The sequence below is a fragment of the Peromyscus californicus genome, unplaced genomic scaffold, assembly GCF_007827085.1.
Source record: "Peromyscus californicus insignis strain IS unplaced genomic scaffold, ASM782708v3 Scaffold_21__1_contigs__length_65335640, whole genome shotgun sequence".
Taxonomy (NCBI): Eukaryota; Metazoa; Chordata; class Mammalia; order Rodentia; family Cricetidae; genus Peromyscus; species Peromyscus californicus.
In genome coordinates, this window is record NW_026294514.1 from 31,512,819 (window position 1) to 31,530,514 (window position 17,696).

The following is a 17,696-nucleotide window of genomic DNA, read 5'->3' on the forward strand; positions in this document are numbered from 1 at the left end:
GCCAATTCTCTTCTTCCAAAATATGGTTCACGGACTGAAGTCAGGCCACAAATTGGCAACAGGCACCTTTACCTTAAGAACCACCTTGCCAGCCTTTATTTTTTTATTTTTTTGAGACAGGATTTCCAAAAAAAAAGTCTTCTAGCTGGCCTGGAACTTGCTAAGAAGACTAGACAGGCCTCAAATTCAGAGATCTACCTGCCTCTGCCTTCCGAGTACTGAGATTAAAGGTATGTGTCATCATACCCTGCTGTCCCCTCTCCCTCACCCCCACCCCGGCCGCCCTCAAGACAAGGTTTCTCTGATTGTCCTGGAACTCATTCTGTAGACCAGGCTGGAACTCACAGAGATCCACCTGCCTCTGCCTCCGGAGTGCTGGGATTAACGACATGGTCCCCTCCTGTTTTTAAAGCAACAATAACAATAACAAATAAATAAACCTAGGCGAGGAAGGAAGATTGCCTGGAGTTCAAGGCCAGGCTTCTGGCACAGTGTAAGGCCCAATACCTGACATAAAAAAAGCCTAACATGGTGGATCACACCTGTAATTCTAGAACCACTTAGGATCACCATGAATTCTAGGCCACCCTGGTCTATATAGTAAAAATCCAGGCCTGTCTGAGCTACCCAAGATCTTGGTTTCCATTCTCCCACAAGTAACGAAACAGCCATACAAAGAGGCCTAGCCAATAGAAATACAATAATTTCTGTTTAGCCTTACACAGCGAACAGTGTTTGAATTTCAAGAGTATTTTCTGTTAAACGTAAATACAAGTCCATAAAATATTGTCTAACATATAAAGAGATAAGGAAGAAAAGACATCCCTGGAATCCTACACATGTGTTTTATGTTTATTAATGTGGGAGGAAGGTTCAATCTTCATTTTTTCCTATCTCGAAGTCGCTTAGTTTTTCTAGAGTTTTCTTGTGGTTCTAGGATTACCACGTCTATAGAGCAGAAATTCTGCATTCCATTTGTTGGCAGGGTTTCCTTGGACAAGATGAAAAGCGACAGATATGTCGATTTCCTCGTCGGAACAGGTTGCTTGAGTCAAGCACTGTCTGTTCTTTTAGACTGGCCAGGGGCCCCAGGTGTGTGAGCTGTCTTTGTCGAGTGCATCGTGGCTCCACCTAGCTCAGGTTCTGGCAGCTTCCTGCCTTTTTTTTTTTTTTTTAAGATTGTCCTGGGAAGTGAGCCTCTGCCTTTGCTTGAGGCTACCTCAGCAACTCAACCTTTCACCTACTTCAAGAAAAGTTCACAGACCAACTAAATAATACGTTGGGTTAAGAAAAAAAAAATCCTGCCATGAACAGTCTTCTAATATTACACCGGAGTGGTTGTTTCAGTCATTTGTGCTTCGCTCTGTGTGTGTTTGTTTGAATCGTGGGGGGGTGGGGGGGGTAAGGGAAGCAACCTTAATACATGCCTTTCCCTGGTGCGGTGTCCAAAACGATGTACAATGGCTAGCTAAACACACACACACACATTTCCCGTTCATAAACAATAATTTGGAGTAAACTTTCGCCCTTTGAAAACAAACATGAACCCTGGGGTACGCGAAGATTTTGAGGGGGGTAAACTGGTTACACACTGCGTTAAGTGAAGTCCATGCAAGAGAAATAATACTGGGCGTGCTTTGAGCTTTAGAACCTTTTCCCTCCACAGGCATTTCCAGACGTCATCCCCCCCACTCCTCACCCCCGCTTGCAAGATTTTGCTAGAAATTCCTGCTCCAACTAGGCTAAGGAATCCATTCCAGAGAAGAATGAAAAAAAACAAAAAAACCAATAACAAACCAAAAAACCAAGCATGCTTTTTCTCGATCGCTCTACATTGAGATTTTTCTGCATCCAGGCAGTGAAAGCGGGTTTTGCGGTTCTCTGCAGGGGGGGAAACCCTAGTCGCCGCCTCTCCTCTTCCCTCGTACCGCCCCCACCTTCCCCCACCCAGGTCCCGCTCCCCTCTGCAGCAGCAGCAGCAGCAGCAGCAGCAACCCGAGCAGCCGGTCCGTCCCGCCGCTCCCCTCCCGGAGGGTTCCATCCCCCCCCCGCCCGCCCCTCCGCCCCCCGCCCGCCCCAGACCCAGCCCCAGCCCCGTCCAGCCGGCGGCGAGCGGCTCGGCAGAATGACCTATAGTAACCTCGCCCCGCCCCCGGCCGCCAGCGCCGCGCTCCCGCCCCCCCCCCCGGCCCGGCATTTGATAGGCCCAGCCCCGCACGCGCCACCGCCCGCGGGCCAATGGGCGGCGGCCTCTTTGCATATGCAACGAGCGCCGGGCCGGGGCTGCGCGTCCTGGACTGCGGCTCAACAGACGCTGTTCAGCCGGCGCCGGGGGAGCGTCGTCGCTGCGGTTGCGGCCGGGGCTGCGGGCTGGGACGGAGAGCCGGCGGCGGCGGCGGCGGCGGCGGCGGCGGAGCAGCAGCAGCGGGAGGCGGAGCAGGCGGCGGCCGGTCGTCCTTCCGAATCCCGCAGGGCGGGCGGCCCCGGTCGCTCCGCCAGGGTCTTGAGGAGAGGTGGCGCTGGGGCGGGAACCGCTCCGGGGACCTAGCCAGGCCTGCCTGCGTGGGTCGGAGCCCACGGTGAGTGTGCGCAGCGCCCGTTGTGAGGAGACGGAGGGGCGGCGGGATGGCGGCGAGGCCCCCCCCCCCTCGGCATGCACGCGGCCCGCCGGTGCCTGAGGCGGGGGGAACGGCCGGGCCGCGGCGGGGTCGGGGTCGGGCTCGGGGGGGGCGGGGGTAAGGGGTGGGTGGAGGAGGGTGAGGAGTAGTAGTGGGGCGCCCGCGCGGCGTCGGTCGGGGAAACCGCCGGCGTGGAGCCCCGGCCGGGGGGGCGCGGGAGGAAGGATGCACCGCGGCCTCGGCTGCGGGCGCCGGCTGCGGGCGCGGGGGTGGGGTCGCCCCGCTCCACGCGGCCGCGCGGCGTCCGTGGGAGGGAACCCGCGCCCAGCGGGCTCCAGACACCCAGGCCGGGGCTTGCTGCGGGCGGGGAGGCGGGGGAAGCAGAAACTGCGGGTGCGGGGCGGTGGGACTGGCGTGGGGACCTCTCTCTCTCTCTCTCTCTTTCTGGTTTATCCTCTGAAGTGGGTTTTTAGTCTCCCACGAGTCAGTCATGCGGTGCACACACACCAGCAGCCCCCCCCGGGGGGGATCAGGTGTGATCGGGTGAAGGGATTTCACAGATGCAGATCCCGCAGCGGTGCCCGGTCTGGTTCTAGAACAGGCAACCTGATCTCTTCTCCGTAGATCCCCCTCCGAGATAGGAAAGGCAGGATAATTCTTGGGAATTATCTAGAAGCTAGAGAGGGGGCCGGCTTTGTGGAAGTGGTGATAACTAATCAGAATGACAGAGCTGAGATTATTGAGCCTTTGTTAAACGCCACACACCGAGTACTTTATGCACAGGTATGTTTACATTGTTAGTCCGCCAGGACGGATGCCAGTTCCCGTTTTACAGCGAGAGAACTCGCACCGTGGACACATTAACTTACCCCAGGTCTGAGCTAGTAGGAGAAACTGGAGCCTCTGGAGGGCCCCTCTGAATCCAGAGCACTTACTCTGATGGCTTCAGTAGCTTGCAGCTGTTGGCAGCATGAATGAACAGCTTTCACCGTGGCTTTGGGTCTGGGGGTGGGGTGGGGTGGGGTGGGGTTCTTGCTGGGCTCTTGCAGAGTTCGGTGTTGTTTTTCTTGTTTGTGGTAGCCAGTTTTGTATGTCCACGTTGGTTCTGGGAGTTGTTGAAGAAAGAAAGAAAGTGCTGCTGAGTTGCCTCTAAAAGCACAACAGGAGAAGCATATTTCAGAGAGGAAGTGTTGGGATGCTGGAGTCAGTTGCACAGACTTTGTGTTTTCTGGTATCTTCCTGTGCAGTTCTCATATATAGAGATGAAGGCTGATTGTAGTTTAAGTTATTCTTTGATTCGTCTGCCTTGATTGCAGTGACATTAGCCATAGGAGAGAGTCACCAGGTGTCTTTGGAGCCCAGTTACTGGATTTGTAGGACATTTGTGCGGTGTGACTTCAAGCACAAGTATTCTGAGTCCAAGATGTCGTCCTCAAAGAAAGAAGGGCAAAATGAAGGACATTAGGGGGAACGCCACTGGCTCATTCCTGATTCAGTTAATTGCTCACCTCGAGCCTTCCCGATTCTGTTAAGTCAAACACCTTGTCAGGTGCAGGGAAATACAACAGGGACAGAATTGATGTGATCTTGTGCCCTTAGGCAGGAATTAGACTCCAAGCCAATGATCTTGTAGATTTGGTGATTGCAAGCTATGTTCATGCAATAAAGGTGAGGTATTGAGTGAGTGGAGATTATGAGGATTTCGATTTAGATGGAAATTTGGGGAGCTGCCTTTTAAAAACTGATAGTGTGAGGTTTTCCTAGATTTCAGCCTTGTGTTCTGAGGCTGTAATTAAATGTACGTAGCACAATAGCTTAAACACTTTTGAGCAACTATAATTCTTTTCCTTTCAATATCTGTTTCCAACGGATTGTCATTTCAGCTCACGTTGCAAGAGATCTGAGTGAGATAGGGAATGTTTCCAAGCATTTATTCTGCCTCCCTTTAGGGTGCTTTAAGTTTAAATATTCCTGTAGTACTTCGATTTTTCTCCCCATGAATAGTTCAGAAGCAAGAATCTTTTATGAGCTTTGGATCTGAAGGTATGATTTAGACAATTCTCCCAATGCCCATGCTAGGCCCAAAGTGACAGGCTTTTCTAACTTTCAATAAGCAGCATCATAACTTTCGAAAGTATTCATTGTAGTTTATATTCTGGGTAATTTAACATGATTTCAACTCGTAGCTAGATGTGGTGGCACACACCTTTTATCCCAGCACTTGGGAGGCAGAGGCAGGGGGATCTCTGAGTTCAAGGCCAACCTGGTTTTACGTAGTCCACGTAGTGAAACCCTGTCTCCAAAACCAACCAACCAAACACATTTCAATTCTTAAGAAGCAAGAAAAACCAGGCATGAATTGGGAAATATAAACTGCTAACTATATAAATATTTCAGTCCAGCATTTAAAACTGTCATATGTTAGATTAGTTGAGCCTTTAAAGAGGTTATGATGATGAGCGGAAATTTCAAGAACGCGGAGGGAGATGTTAGATGTAAAGTTGTCATGGAATGGTAATAAATACATGAACTGCGAGGAGAAGGCACTGTTTCAGACTCAGGCAGCTGGAGGGCAGTGCCTGCGCTCTTCTCTGAGCCGAGGCTTATTGGGAAAGAACTAGGTTTTGGATGTGGGAGAACATGTTTTCTAGATGTAGAACTGTTCCGTTGGAGTTGCCTTTTCTTTAGGGTACTGGGTTAGTATTCAGAAGTAGAATGGACTTAAGCCACTTGGGGACCTTCTGTTGGAGAGGTGATAGTTTCTGAAGCCATGTGCATGTCAGGCTGCCTATGGAGCTCACAGACGAGCAGAAAGAGGCTTGTGTTAGTACTGACCAGAAGAGGCAGTTTGCAAAAGAACTAGGAAGAGTGGCGTTATTGTGTGTTATTGTGACAAAAAATATCTGCTCAAAGAAGGCAGGAAAGATTTCTTTTGGCTCATAGTTTCCAAGATGTCATTGTCTTTTAGTGGGAGGGAGAGGGCTTGTTGAAAGAGCATTTCATACCAAGGTGGCCAGGGAATAGAGAAAGGGGGAATATAGGAAGGTTCTAGGGGAAGATAAACCCCCAAGGATGTCCCCCCAATGATGCATGACTTCCAAAGACACCTCCTAGTTACGCTGTGCTATGAATCCATCAAGGGTTAGTGGGTCAGTTAGGCTAGAGCTCTGTGATTTGATTGTCTCTGGAAATGCCTTCTAGACCCTCTGCCCTAAGCAGAGGTATGCTTTACTAATCTTCTAGGTATTTATTAATCCAGTCAAGGTGACAATTAGGATTAACCATCTCAGTGCGGTGAGGAAATTGCCAGAAGTAATTTACCACTGCAGGGAGGCAGTCAGTACTGAGGAGTGTTCTCTCCTATGAGAAGTTCTTGGTGACCCTTGCCAATGTGGCAGGATGGGTCAAGCCATAGGTGAGGAAACCGGACACGTAGATAGGAAGTGTTTCCCAGAGGTATTTTTTTTTTCCCCTTTTGTTTTGAGACAGGTAGTTTGTTGGACAGCGTCTCTCTATGTAGTCCTGGCTGTCTTCCAGGCTGGTCTTGCTCCAGTGCACAGAGATCCTCCTGCCTCTGCTTCTGAAGAGCTGGGATTAAAACCATGCACCACTATGCCCCACTACTAACAGTTTTATTTAAAAAAAAAAAAAAACCCTCAAGACAGGGTTTTTCTGGGTAGCCCTGGCTATTCTGGAGCTCACTGTGTAAACCAGGCTAGCCCCAAACTTGGAAATCTTCCTGTCTCTGTCTCCTAAGTGCTGGTATTAAAGGAGTGCACCACCACTGCTTGGCCTGTTAATAGAGGTTTTGATCTTATACTTTAAAGGGAGGCTTGGTGGAGAGGGTGCTGTTGGATTATAGATGGTTACCTTATTTGAGTAAGTTGCTGGGGCATGGGAAGAATTGGTACATTTGTCCTTATAATCAAGAGTACAAAAACTCTAGTAAATACTTTTCCTTTAAGGCTCTCTTTTTGGTAATTTTTATTTTAATCAGTCTAGCTTTACTTTCTTTGTGTCTAGTTTTCAAATGTTCTTAGTATTTTTCCATTTGTGCACATCTTAATTATTTCACAAAGAAACAACCGTTTATGCTGGCGGTGGTTGTGCATCCCTTTAATCCCAGCACTCAGGAGGCAGAGGCAGGTGGATCTCTGAGATTTCCAGGCTAGCCTGGTCTACAGAGTGAGTTCCAGGACACACTCCAAAGCTATAGAGAAACCCTATCTGGGGGAAAAAAAAACCAGAGAAACCATTTCCCTTGTATGTTTCTTCTTTGTAAGTACTAGTCATTCTGCCAATTCTTTGCATTAGTACCTGCTTCTTGCAAGAATTTCCCTTTAAGTGTAGTACCCCTTTCTTCCCCATGGTGGTTTGTTGGACAGAAGCATCAGGTTGATATTGGTAATGCTTGGGTTTGAATCCTCTTACTCACTAGATGACTGTCCTGACAGCTTAGTTACCTTTTCTGGGCCTTGGTTTCTTTACTGAATGGTGATGATAATCGAACCTATTGTTGACTATTTTGAGGAGAATTTAAGTGTGTTTGCAGTATTGTTGACAATAAATATGAGCCAATTTTATTTGTTTTTAGAGAATTCAGTTTACTGCTCAGCTCCGTCTCTTTTTTGGTGTTTCGAGACAGTTTCTCTGTGTTGTCTTGGCTGTCCTGGAACTCGCTTTGTAGACCAGGCTGGCCTTGAACAGAGATCCACCTGCCTCTGCCTCCCCAGTGCTGGGATTAAAGGCCTGCGCCACCGCCACCTAGCTTTGCCTTCTCTCTTGAAGTAGCAGTAGCTTCTGTATTACAGTCACACCATAAGGAAGTGTCTTATATATTAGAACCTCTTTTTAGTGGAGTTTGAGATATTGTATGTAAGCAGAAAGCCATAAGTGAGGAATATTGACTAGTTCTATTATTTAAAAAATTAATAGCATGTGTATGTTGTAGAATATTATTTTAAGATGGTGTTACTTTTGTTTATGTTGCATTTGTTTAACTCTGTGAAGCTGTGTTACTTTGCCTGTCTAAAACACCTGATGGTCTAATAAAGAGCTGAACGGCCAATAGCGAGGCAGGAGAGAGAAATAGACAGGCTGGCAGGCAGAGAGAGAGAGAGAATAAATAGAGGGAGAAATCTGGGAGAAGGAGATGGAGGAGCAAGAGAAGGAAGAGGACTCCAGGGGCCAGCCACCCAGCTACACAGCAAGCCATGGAGTAAGAGTAAGATTTACAGAAGGGAACAGGAAAAGCCCAGAGCAAAAGGTAGATGGGATAATTTAAAGTTAAGAAAAGGTGGCTACAAACTAAGCCAAACTAAGGCTGGACATTCATAATTAAGAACAAGCCTCCGTGTGTGTGATTTATTTGGGAGGTGGGTGGCAAGCCCCCCCAAAAGACCAGAAAACAAACGACATGTGTATGCATGATTATGTGTGCCTGTGTGCCTGCCACAATACACATGTGTATACGCGATTATGTGTGCCTGTGTGCATGCCACAATACACACGTGAAGGTCAGAGGACAGCTTGGGAGTTGATCCTCTCCTGCCTTTGTGTGGGTTCTAGACAGCGAACTCCGTTCCCCAGGCTTGGGTGGCAGGCAAGCCTTATTGGCCGAGCCGTCTCACTGACCCCATGATTTTGTTTTCTTTTATTTAGCATTAGTTATTTTGGACTTGTGCTTTAATTTTCTTGGGAAAATTAAATTTCCGTGTGTAACACGTTGCAAGCAGGCTGACATTGTGGCGTTCTCATTTCCTCAGGTAACAGACATCTACTTTGATTAATTATAAGGCTTATGTCATATGACTGATAATAATTCAGGTGGCATTTCTCTCTCTTTATTTTGAAACAGGGTCTCACTGGTAACTCCAAGGTGACCTTGAACTTGCTGTGAGGCTCAGGTTGGCCTTGAATGTGAGATCCTTCTGCCTCAGCTTCTGAATGCCATATCATCAACTTTGAGTTGCTGAGTGGAGAAGGCACCTTGCCATCCCTGTATATAAAACTTGGTATGTAAATTGGAACTAGTCACTTCTTTCTCAGACTTTTGTTTTCTTTCTAAAAAAATGTTTGTTTTGTTTTGTTTTTGGTAGGGTGGGGGCAGGGTTTATTTTTCTTCTTCTAAATGTAACCCCATACTATCAGCCTTGACCTTAAAATCTGTCTCAGTCTCCCAGGTGCTAGGATTACAGACATGTAATACCGTGTCTCTTAGCTTTCCATTTCAGTTTTTTTTTTAAAGATTTATTTATTTATTATGTATAGTGTTCTATCTGCATGTTTGCCTGCAGGCCAGAAGAGGACACCAGATCTCATTACAGATGGTTGTGAGCCACCATGTGGTTGCTGGGAATTGAACTCAGGACCCCTGGAAGAGCAGTCGGTGCTCTTAACCTCTGAGCCATCTCTCCAGCCCCCTTTCAGTTTTTGTAATATGACAGTTTAAATTCTTAACAGAGTTAGGCGGGGAAGAGAACAGTAGTTGAGGGGACACAGCTGAGTGCTTGCTGCTTTCCTTACCTCTGCCTTCCTCCTGTTTTAATTTGCTTTTTCCTTTCTTCTTCTCCTGCTGTCTCCGTTTTTTTTTTTTTTGTTTTTTTTTTGTATTACATAGTAACAAGCATTCTGAATCTGGCAGGTTAACAAACTTATATAAAGTCTACATTTTTTTAAAAAGATTTATTTATTTATTATGTATACAGTGTTCTGTCTGCATGTATGCCTGCAGGCCAGAAGAGGGCGCCAGATCTCATTACAGATGGCTGTGAGCCATCATGTGGGTGCTGGGAATTGAACTCAGGTCCTCTGGAAGAACAGCCAGTGCCCTTAACCACTGAGCCATCTCTCCAGCCCAAAGTCTACATTTTAAAGGGGATTGATTGGAAGTGTTCCTTAAGTTTTTGCAAGCTCCATGAAGATAATATAAGGCATGGTAAAGGCCAAGTGAGAAGAATGTGGACAGGGAGCTCCTGTTTGGTCAGAGTAGCCAGGGAAGGGTCAGCTAAGGAAATGAAGTGAGCCTTGAGGTGGGTTGGAAGTAGACAGAGGTTTAAGGAAGGTGCTCACAGTGAATGTTGAGGGGCAGTGGGGTTTGGAAGAGCGCATCATTGGCCAGCATTGAGGGTCAGCTGTTGAGGACTAAGGAGAGGAGAGTACATCCTTTGGGGGAGGCGTGGAGCAGAGACTTGAGAGACAGATCCAGTTAAGATCCTGCATGCATTTCATTCAGTGAATCAACTCAGAGTAATTGTCAGATGAACTAAAGTTGGATGAATTCTGGGGTATAGCAAGTGAAGAAGGCGGGTGGTCTTTTCACTTGTTCTGTCCAGGAAGTATATTGAGAAGCCTCGACTTGAGTTGGTTGCCATGATGCGGCTAGGACTGGTGATGGAGCCTTGTCCACAACCTTTGGCCTTTCCATTGGACTTCGTTTCCCGTCTGATCTTCTCTTGCCATAAAGTCTTTTTCCATCATGGCTCTTTATCTTCACTTCCGCTTTCCTTTTCCTTGGCTTGAGATTTTTGTTACCTGTGCCATAATTTTTAGGTGTCCATACACACACACACACACACACACACACACACATACACACACTCACGAGAGAGACAGACACAGAGACTGAGTCTTTTTTTTTTTTTTTCCTGAGACAAGGTTTGGTTATATAGAGACAAGGTTTCTCTATATAACAGTCCTGGCTGTCCTGGAACTTGTTTTGTAGACCAGGCTGGCCTCGAACTCCCGAGTGCTGGGATCAAAGGCGTGCGCTGCTGCTGCCGCCACCACCTGGAGAGACTGAGTCGTATGTAACCTAGGCTGTCCTTGTATGTCACCATCCTGGCTGGCTTGTATATTTTATGTTGACTACATGGAAATTGCTGGGGTATTTATATGGGTCTTTTCTTCTTTAGACATCTCAGTAACTAAGATTCTCAGAACACATCTATATCAGAGACAGTGGGCAGTAAATAGATGGAGCCAAAGAGGAGTCAGACCGGACGCTTCTTCAAGAGCTCACAGCCTGCTAAGAGAAAGCAGGCTGCTACCATGACCATGACCAAGAATGTGGCAGAGCTTCTGCCTTTGAGCCACCAGGACGAACTAGTGGATTTGTCAAACCACTACCCATTGAGTACAAGTGAAGATGAGGGGGACAGTGATGGAGAAAGAAAGTGTCAAAAGCTTCTGGAAGCAGTCAGTTCCCTTGGCGGAAAGAAGAGTTGGAAATTGGCAGAGAGATCGGAGGCTAGTCTGATGGTGTCCGAGTTCAATGTCACTTCTGAAGGGTCAGGTGAAAAGCTGGTTCTTTCAGATTTGCTGGAGTCTGCTACAGCTTTATCTTCGTTGACTGCTGTGAAAAAGCAACTGCTTAGGTCTAGGTCAAAGACTCTTGCGGTACCCCTTGACAAAAAAGAGGCTGACCAGATCCTCAGGGAAGCAGCATTCAGCAAAACCTCACAGATGCTCTCAAAGTGGGATCCCGTTGTTCTGAAGAACCGGCAAGCAGAACAGCTGGTTTTTCCTATGGAGAAGGAGCCGCCAGCTGTTGCTCCCATTGAACATGTCTTCACTGACTGGAAAACAAGAACTCCCCTGGAGCAAGAAGTTTTCAACCTCCTTCACAAGAACAAGCAGCCAGTAACAGACCCTTTATTGACTCCCATGGAAAAAGCCTCCCTTAAAGCCATGAGCCTGGAAGAAGCGAAAATACACCGAGCAGAGCTCCAGAGGATGCGAGCTCTACAGTCCTACTATGAGGCCCGAGCTCGAAGAGAGAAGAAAATCAAAAGTAAGAAGTATCACAAATTTATAAAGAAAGGCAAGACCAAGAAAGCCTTAAAAGAGTTTGAGCAGCTATGGAAGGACTACCCAAGTGCTGCATTGCAAGAACTGGGAAAAATGGAAGAGGCCAGAATGATAGAGCGCATGAGCCTTAAGCACCAGGGTGGTGGGAAATGGGCCAGGTCAAAGGCAATTAGGGCCAGGTATGACCTGGAGGCTCGCAAAGCTATGCAAGAACAATTGGCGAAGAACAGAGAACTGACACAGAAACTCCAGGTAGTTTCGGAGAGTGAAGCGGAGGAGGAGGAATGCACCGAAGAGGGAGTAATCCCTGCCTCTGATGGAATGGACCACCTCCAGATGGATGCAGCTGGTCGGAATCCCTGGATGCTCAGCACTTGCAACGGCGATGCAGCAAGGGGTGAGGTCAAGACCGACCCTGGACAGCTGCCCGAACTGGTGGCTGATGGGTCTTCTGAAAGTGAGCGAGATGAGAAAGCAGTGGCAGAAGAGCTTTTGGTGAAAGAAAAATTCTTTCAAGAAAGAGTTGAGCCCAACAGTGCTAAGCCAGTGGGTGGCCAAGAAACAGAAGACTCTGATAGCCAGGAGGTATTATCTGAATCGAGGGTATTGCTTCAGAAACTCCACAAGGAAAACCATCAATCTGAGCAGCAAAAAGGGAGCTCAGTGGGAACTGTTCTCCAGACCCAGAGAGAGGAACTTGCTCCGGAGGAGAGCCCGATGCTTCAAAGGCTAGAGAGAGCACATGTTCTGGAAGAACAAGGAGAGTTGAGCAAAGAGGGACATTATCCAAAAAAGGGGCTTCCCAGACCTATGGTAAAAGGAGAGGGGAAGGAGAGGAACCCACCCAGTATACCTGATGCCTCCAGAAAGAAGAGAAAAAAGGAACCAATGATTGATCTACAGAATCTCCTAACTACTAGACCTTCTGTGAAGTCTTTGGCAGTGCCCACAGTAGAGGAGTTGGAAGATGAAGTGGAGACAGACCACAAGCAGATAATAAAGGAAGCTTTTGCTGGGGATGATGTCATCAGAGAATTCTTAAAAGAGAAAAGGGAAGCTGTAGAGGCGAATAAACCAAAGGACTTGGACCTGACATTGCCTGGATGGGGTGAGTGGGTTGGTATAGGCCTGAAGCCCAGTGCCAAGAAAAGACGCCGTTTTCTTATTAAAGCTCCTGAAAGTGCTCCAAGAAAAGACAAGAATTTGCCAAATGTGATTATCAATGAGAATCGCAACATCCATGCAGCAGCTCATCAGGTGCGGGCTGTTCCACACCCATTCACCCATCACCAGCAATTTGAAAGGACTATCCAGAACCCTATTGGGTGCACATGGAACACGCAGAGGGCCTTCCAAAAGCTGACAGTTCCCAAGGTTAGCACCAAACTAGGCCATATTATTAAGCCCTTAAAAGCAGAAAATGTGGGCTACTGCTCTTCCTCAAGGTCCGACCTTTCTGTCCTACAGAGCAATCGGAAGCAGCTCTCCAAAAAGCAACAAAAAGAGCTGAAGAAAAGCTGTGCAGATTGAGCTGCCAGGGGTCTAGCATCTTTGTTCCTGGGACTAGGAACCTTGAGTGTTTCTCTTGGTTGCTTCATAGTGCTTCAGGGGTATTTCCTAAATTGACAGAACACTTTGTAGTTAAGCCACATTGTAGAAATAAGACATTTTTTTGTCTAGTAAAGGGCTTCCATTCCATTCTGAAATATATGATAAAGACAGAAATGATTCATTCATGGGAAAAATGACTACCATAAGTTAGAGTACCTATGTGTAGTACCTATCCTAGGATTAAAGAGGGGTCAGTGAGTGGACAGAGAAATTCAGTCTGGAATAAGGCAGAGGAAGTATGAGCAGCAAAGAATGCTCAGTTAGTTTAGATATTAAGTTAATAGCTTCTAATGTGGCTCATATATGTAATCTAGCATTCTGAGAGGCTGAGACAAAAGAATTATTTACTTGAGTGAGAACTTGGCTTTACAAAACAAAACAACCTCAAAAGTATTTTAGGAAGAGTTAATAGACAAAAATGAACAAATTCAGAGATTTGGAGAACACAATGAGGATAGAGGTGACTAGAGTTTATTTAAGAATAAAGTGTAACAGAATTGGGAGGATTGAAAAGTCAGTTGTGGAGGGCCTTAAATGCTTTGCAGATAAATTTGGAATTACATTTTATTTCTTTTCTCTTAGGCAATGTAGAGCAAGTAAGATTTGTATAGGGGATAGATGTGGTGACCTTTATGTTAAAGGAATGTGGGTGCCAAACTGGCAGTGTGCATGCAGGATTTATTGAGGGGGGTGAGAGTTAAAGACCTCAGCTACAGAAGTTAGAGTGAGCATGGGCAGGAGGGTGGATGATAGGAAGTAGAACAATCACTTGGCAAGAGATCTGGAGAATAAAGAGCAAAGGAAATTTTACTGCATGCTTTGAAGTTTTGAGCAGGGTTTTGGACCTGGGAGGATTTAGCTTTCCATTTATTTATTCTTGGAAAGATGAAAGGTAGAGTGATAAGTGTGAAGTGAAACTGAGCATAATGGGATAGTCCTTTTAATCCCAGCACTTGGGAGCAGGCAGAAGCAGGATAGCTGCAGGTTCAAGGCCGGGAGGGTCTACATAGTTCCAGGTAAGGATCTCATCGTTAGAGAGGGATCTTTTAGTAAGTGATGGCTAGAGTGGGCAGTGAGGGAGTGGCAAAAATGGGTTTAGAACTTTATAGACTTGGCAAGAACCACTCAGTAAGACACATGAAATAACTTCTTCTAGTTAGCCCCCACTAGGCATTGTCTAGGGAGGCTTCAGCTAAATTGGGCCCCAAAATGTGTGACATTGACCAGGGTTAACTGCAGCTGTCTCCTTGAGTGTAGAAATAGAGACTCTTGAGGGGGAGGTCATGTTTTGGCACTTAGTGCTCAAGATTTTTTCCATCAAGAACATGGCTGCCAAGAATGCATCTGTGAGTCTTTGGGACCAGATCCATGGGGCAAGTGAGGCTAGAAAGGGATGGTGTTCAGAGTGGGGGTCATACTCAGCCCATTGTAACTATTCATTTTTAAAATATTGAATTAGTTTTCTGTTGATGGGAATCTTGTTCTTGAGATCCACAAATCAAACTCTGTGGGTCCCTGCTTTTTACTTGTTTAATTTGAGTCATTTCAGTAAGGTAGTGCTCTGTAGGGTATTTTTTGTTCTTGCTTTTTGGTGAGTATAGTATTTACCATAAAGGAATACATTCTATGGAAAAATTTGAGTAGGGCAAATCTGTTGGAAGCAGCTTTAAATTTAGGATCACAAGAATTACTAAACTTATAAAATAGATGACAATGCTAAGAAAGTTATAATTTACATATTTTATATTTTTATATATTATATATTTATTATATTTTATAATTTTATATATAAATAAATAAAAGGATTATAGGAAAAGTCATCTAAATTACTAAATTTTGTTTTTTCTTCTCCCACTAATTGGGCCTCAAACCTTGGCCTCAGCCAGTTTAGGCAAGTGCTCTACCACTGAGCTATGTCTTCAGTTTTGTTTCTTTTTCTTTTTTCGAGAGCGTCTTAATCAGCATCTTAGACTAGCTTTGACCTTGATGTGTAGCCCAGACTGGCAGGCTGGCCTTGAGCTCTCCATCCTGCCTCCCCAAGAAACCTCTGGGATTAATAATCTTTTTCTATGATACTGGGATTGAACTCATGGCCTTATGTATGCTATTTATGAGCTCTGTTGATGAGCTATATCTGCAGCTGCCTCCCTACATTTAGAACTGTATCCCACCCACCCCCAAGGAACCCCCCTCCCCCCTTTTTTCTGTTTTTGGTTTTTCAAGACAGGGTTTCTCTGTGTAGCAGTAGTGACTGTCCTGGAACTCACTCTGTAAACCAGGCCTCGAACTCTCAGAGATCTGCCTGCCTCTGCCTCCCAAGTGCTGGGATTAAAGTCATGATTCACTATTGCCCGGCTCCTTTATTTTTAAGACAGGGTCTCATTAAGTTGCCCAGGCCAGGATTGAGCTCATTATGTAGTTCAGGTAGTCCTTGAATTTAGGAATTTACAGCTTAAGCTTTCTGAGTAGCCAGGCTTATAGGCATGTATCACTGTGCCCAATAACTCATTATTTAGCATCTCTAATTCACCCATGTGTTAGTTTTTCCATGCCTGCCTGCCCATATATTATCCATTCATTTATCCATCTACCCACCCACTCATCCATGTGATGTAAGTTTCACCAGGTTCTGTGATGATGGTCACTAGGGATAGAATGACTAAGAGACATTGTTCCTTCATGCATAGAGAAGATGGACATTAAACAGTTTTATAAACAATCATTTAATTATATAGCATAATAGATACTGCTGAGGCAAAATGTAGAAGGCGGTGAGAGTGGAAATCTTGGATGAAGTGGTGTTGCACAAATCCAATAGAAGAGGGATAGTAGCAGGGAGGTAGGGCACAGTGGGCAGTATACTAGGCCAGAGACGTAAAGCAGTTGGAATGAGGTGGAGACTTGGCACTGGGGCTAGTACCCAAGGCCCCCAGAGGGTGAGTACTTTGTGGAGACTCTCTAAGATAAAACTGGGCCTGAAGTATAAGGCATCTGATAAGAGAAACAAGTAAAAATAGTCTCAAAGGCTCTGAACTGAGAGTAGGCTGGGAAAGTTAGGGAACGTGGAGATTGTTCTGTGCCAACTGACCAGCAGTGTCTGTCTCAAGTCAGTTTACTCTTTTGATCTCACTACAAAAAGGTTAGTTTTATTACTACAGGACATGGAAGGAGGGGTTGGGGATTTAGCTCAGTGGTAGAGTGCTTGCCTAGCAAGCATAAGGCCCTGGACTCGGTCCTCAGCTCTGGGAAAAAAAAAAAAAGACATGGAAGGAGCTAACATTTTTCTTCCTGTGGTTCACATTATATGATTAGAAATGTTAGAATTTACCAGTCTTTTTTTTTTCTAAGTCAAAGTATCTATAAAAGCTTAACTATTATACCTAATTATAATTTATTGTGTTAGTTTTGGGATTACTCACTTATTGAGGCCGTTGGGAAACTTTTCAGCCAGACTACATAAAATTAAAAATTCTATAAAATTGTATGCTTTGCTTTTTTTTTTTTTTTTTTTTTTTTAATATATTCAGGCTGTCTTCAAACTCAGTCTCAAAATCTGCCTGCTTGTGCTACCATGCTTGGCTCGAGTTGTTTGTTTTGAGCAAGGTCCCACCATGTATCCCTGGTTGGACTAAAACTCGTTATGAAGACCAGGCTGCATTTGAACTTAATAGCTATTCCTCTGCTTCAGTCTCTCCCTCCCTTCTTCCTTCCTTATGACAAGGTCTCTCTATGTAACCCTGGCTGTCCTGGAACTTGCTATATCGACCAGACTGGCCTAGAGCTCTCAGAGATCCTCTTGTCTCTGCCTCTTAAATGCTGGGATCATTATGAGCCACGTTTCAAGTTTTATGTTTAGAAGAAATATTTCAAGTTAGTGTTGGATTTTCCAGGTTCTATTTAGTTTCTTGTTTAAAAAAAAAAAAAAGTCATAAATTGGCTCAATGTTGTGATTTTTAGTATATAAAATTTGTTCCTGTCTGAATGTGTAGAAATCATTATGTACGTATTTCTTTAGGATTTTCCTTGGTTATAACAATATATGTTCTATATGAAAAACAAAATATGTAAAAGCATAAAGATGAAATGTTAACAATCAGTACTAATTTTGCATCTCAAATATGGCCACTGCTGATATTTTGGTGTTTTTTGTTAACAAGTGATACTATATTGTTTATATTTAGTATTCAGCCTACTTTTCCTTGTCATTATGTCACAAGCAATTACCGTGTTAGTAGATGTTTTGAATATTTTTAGTGGCTATATAATAATCTAGTGAATGTACATGTCATAGTGTGTTTGACATTCCCAGTTATTGTGTGTTTGCTTATTTCTTTTTGAATGCCTGTTACAAATGACTAATGGAAAGCTTGAAATGTTTTCTTTATTAAAGATTTCAAGAAGTGAAAATACTGGGTAAAGGATATGAAAAACTTGAGTGCTCTTAATAAAAATCACAAACTTGCTTCCGAGTGGTGGTGCTTCATTCTTGTGGCCTCATCATGAGGGTGACTTAATTTTATTGGTGCTTGCATTTGAGTACCCAAAGCCAGAAGAAAGACCCCCCCCCCCCCCCCCCCGGTTTTTTTTTTTGAGACAGGGTCTCTATTATGTAACCCTCCACAAACAACTTGGCCTCTTGAGTATTTGGTTAAACCAGAT

The 17,696-nt window shown here is 45.2% G+C and overlaps 2 protein-coding genes across 3 annotated transcripts in view; both read left to right on the forward strand.

The window, feature by feature from the left end:
• The first annotated feature begins 2,459 nt into the window (after nucleotides 1–2,459).
• Nucleotides 2,460–17,696, forward strand: part of Acsl3 (acyl-CoA synthetase long chain family member 3) — a 60,422-nt gene continuing 45,185 nt past the window's right edge. Inside the window, exon 1 of one of the 2 annotated variants that reach the window (XM_052749983.1) lies at nucleotides 2,460–2,579. The gene's annotated coding sequence lies outside the window, so the exon portion shown is untranslated. Of the gene's footprint in view, nucleotides 2,580–8,517; nucleotides 8,633–17,696 lie in introns of those variants that run through there. The other variant, XM_052749984.1, reaches the window with a different exon arrangement.
• Nucleotides 8,519–17,499, forward strand: LOC128117739 (U3 small nucleolar RNA-associated protein 14 homolog B-like). The gene is made up of 2 exons (XM_052749982.1): nucleotides 8,519–8,632; nucleotides 10,532–17,499. Exon 2 carries the CDS (start codon nucleotides 10,593–10,595, stop codon nucleotides 12,954–12,956), a length of 2,364 nt encoding a protein of 787 aa, XP_052605942.1. The 5' UTR covers nucleotides 8,519–8,632; nucleotides 10,532–10,592; the 3' UTR covers nucleotides 12,957–17,499.

Bases quoted from the DNA above. Each gene is read 5' to 3' on its own strand.
- LOC128117739 (XM_052749982.1), top strand. From the start codon at position 10,593: ATGGAGCCAAAGAGGAGTCAGACCGGACGCTTCTTCAAGAGCTCACAG.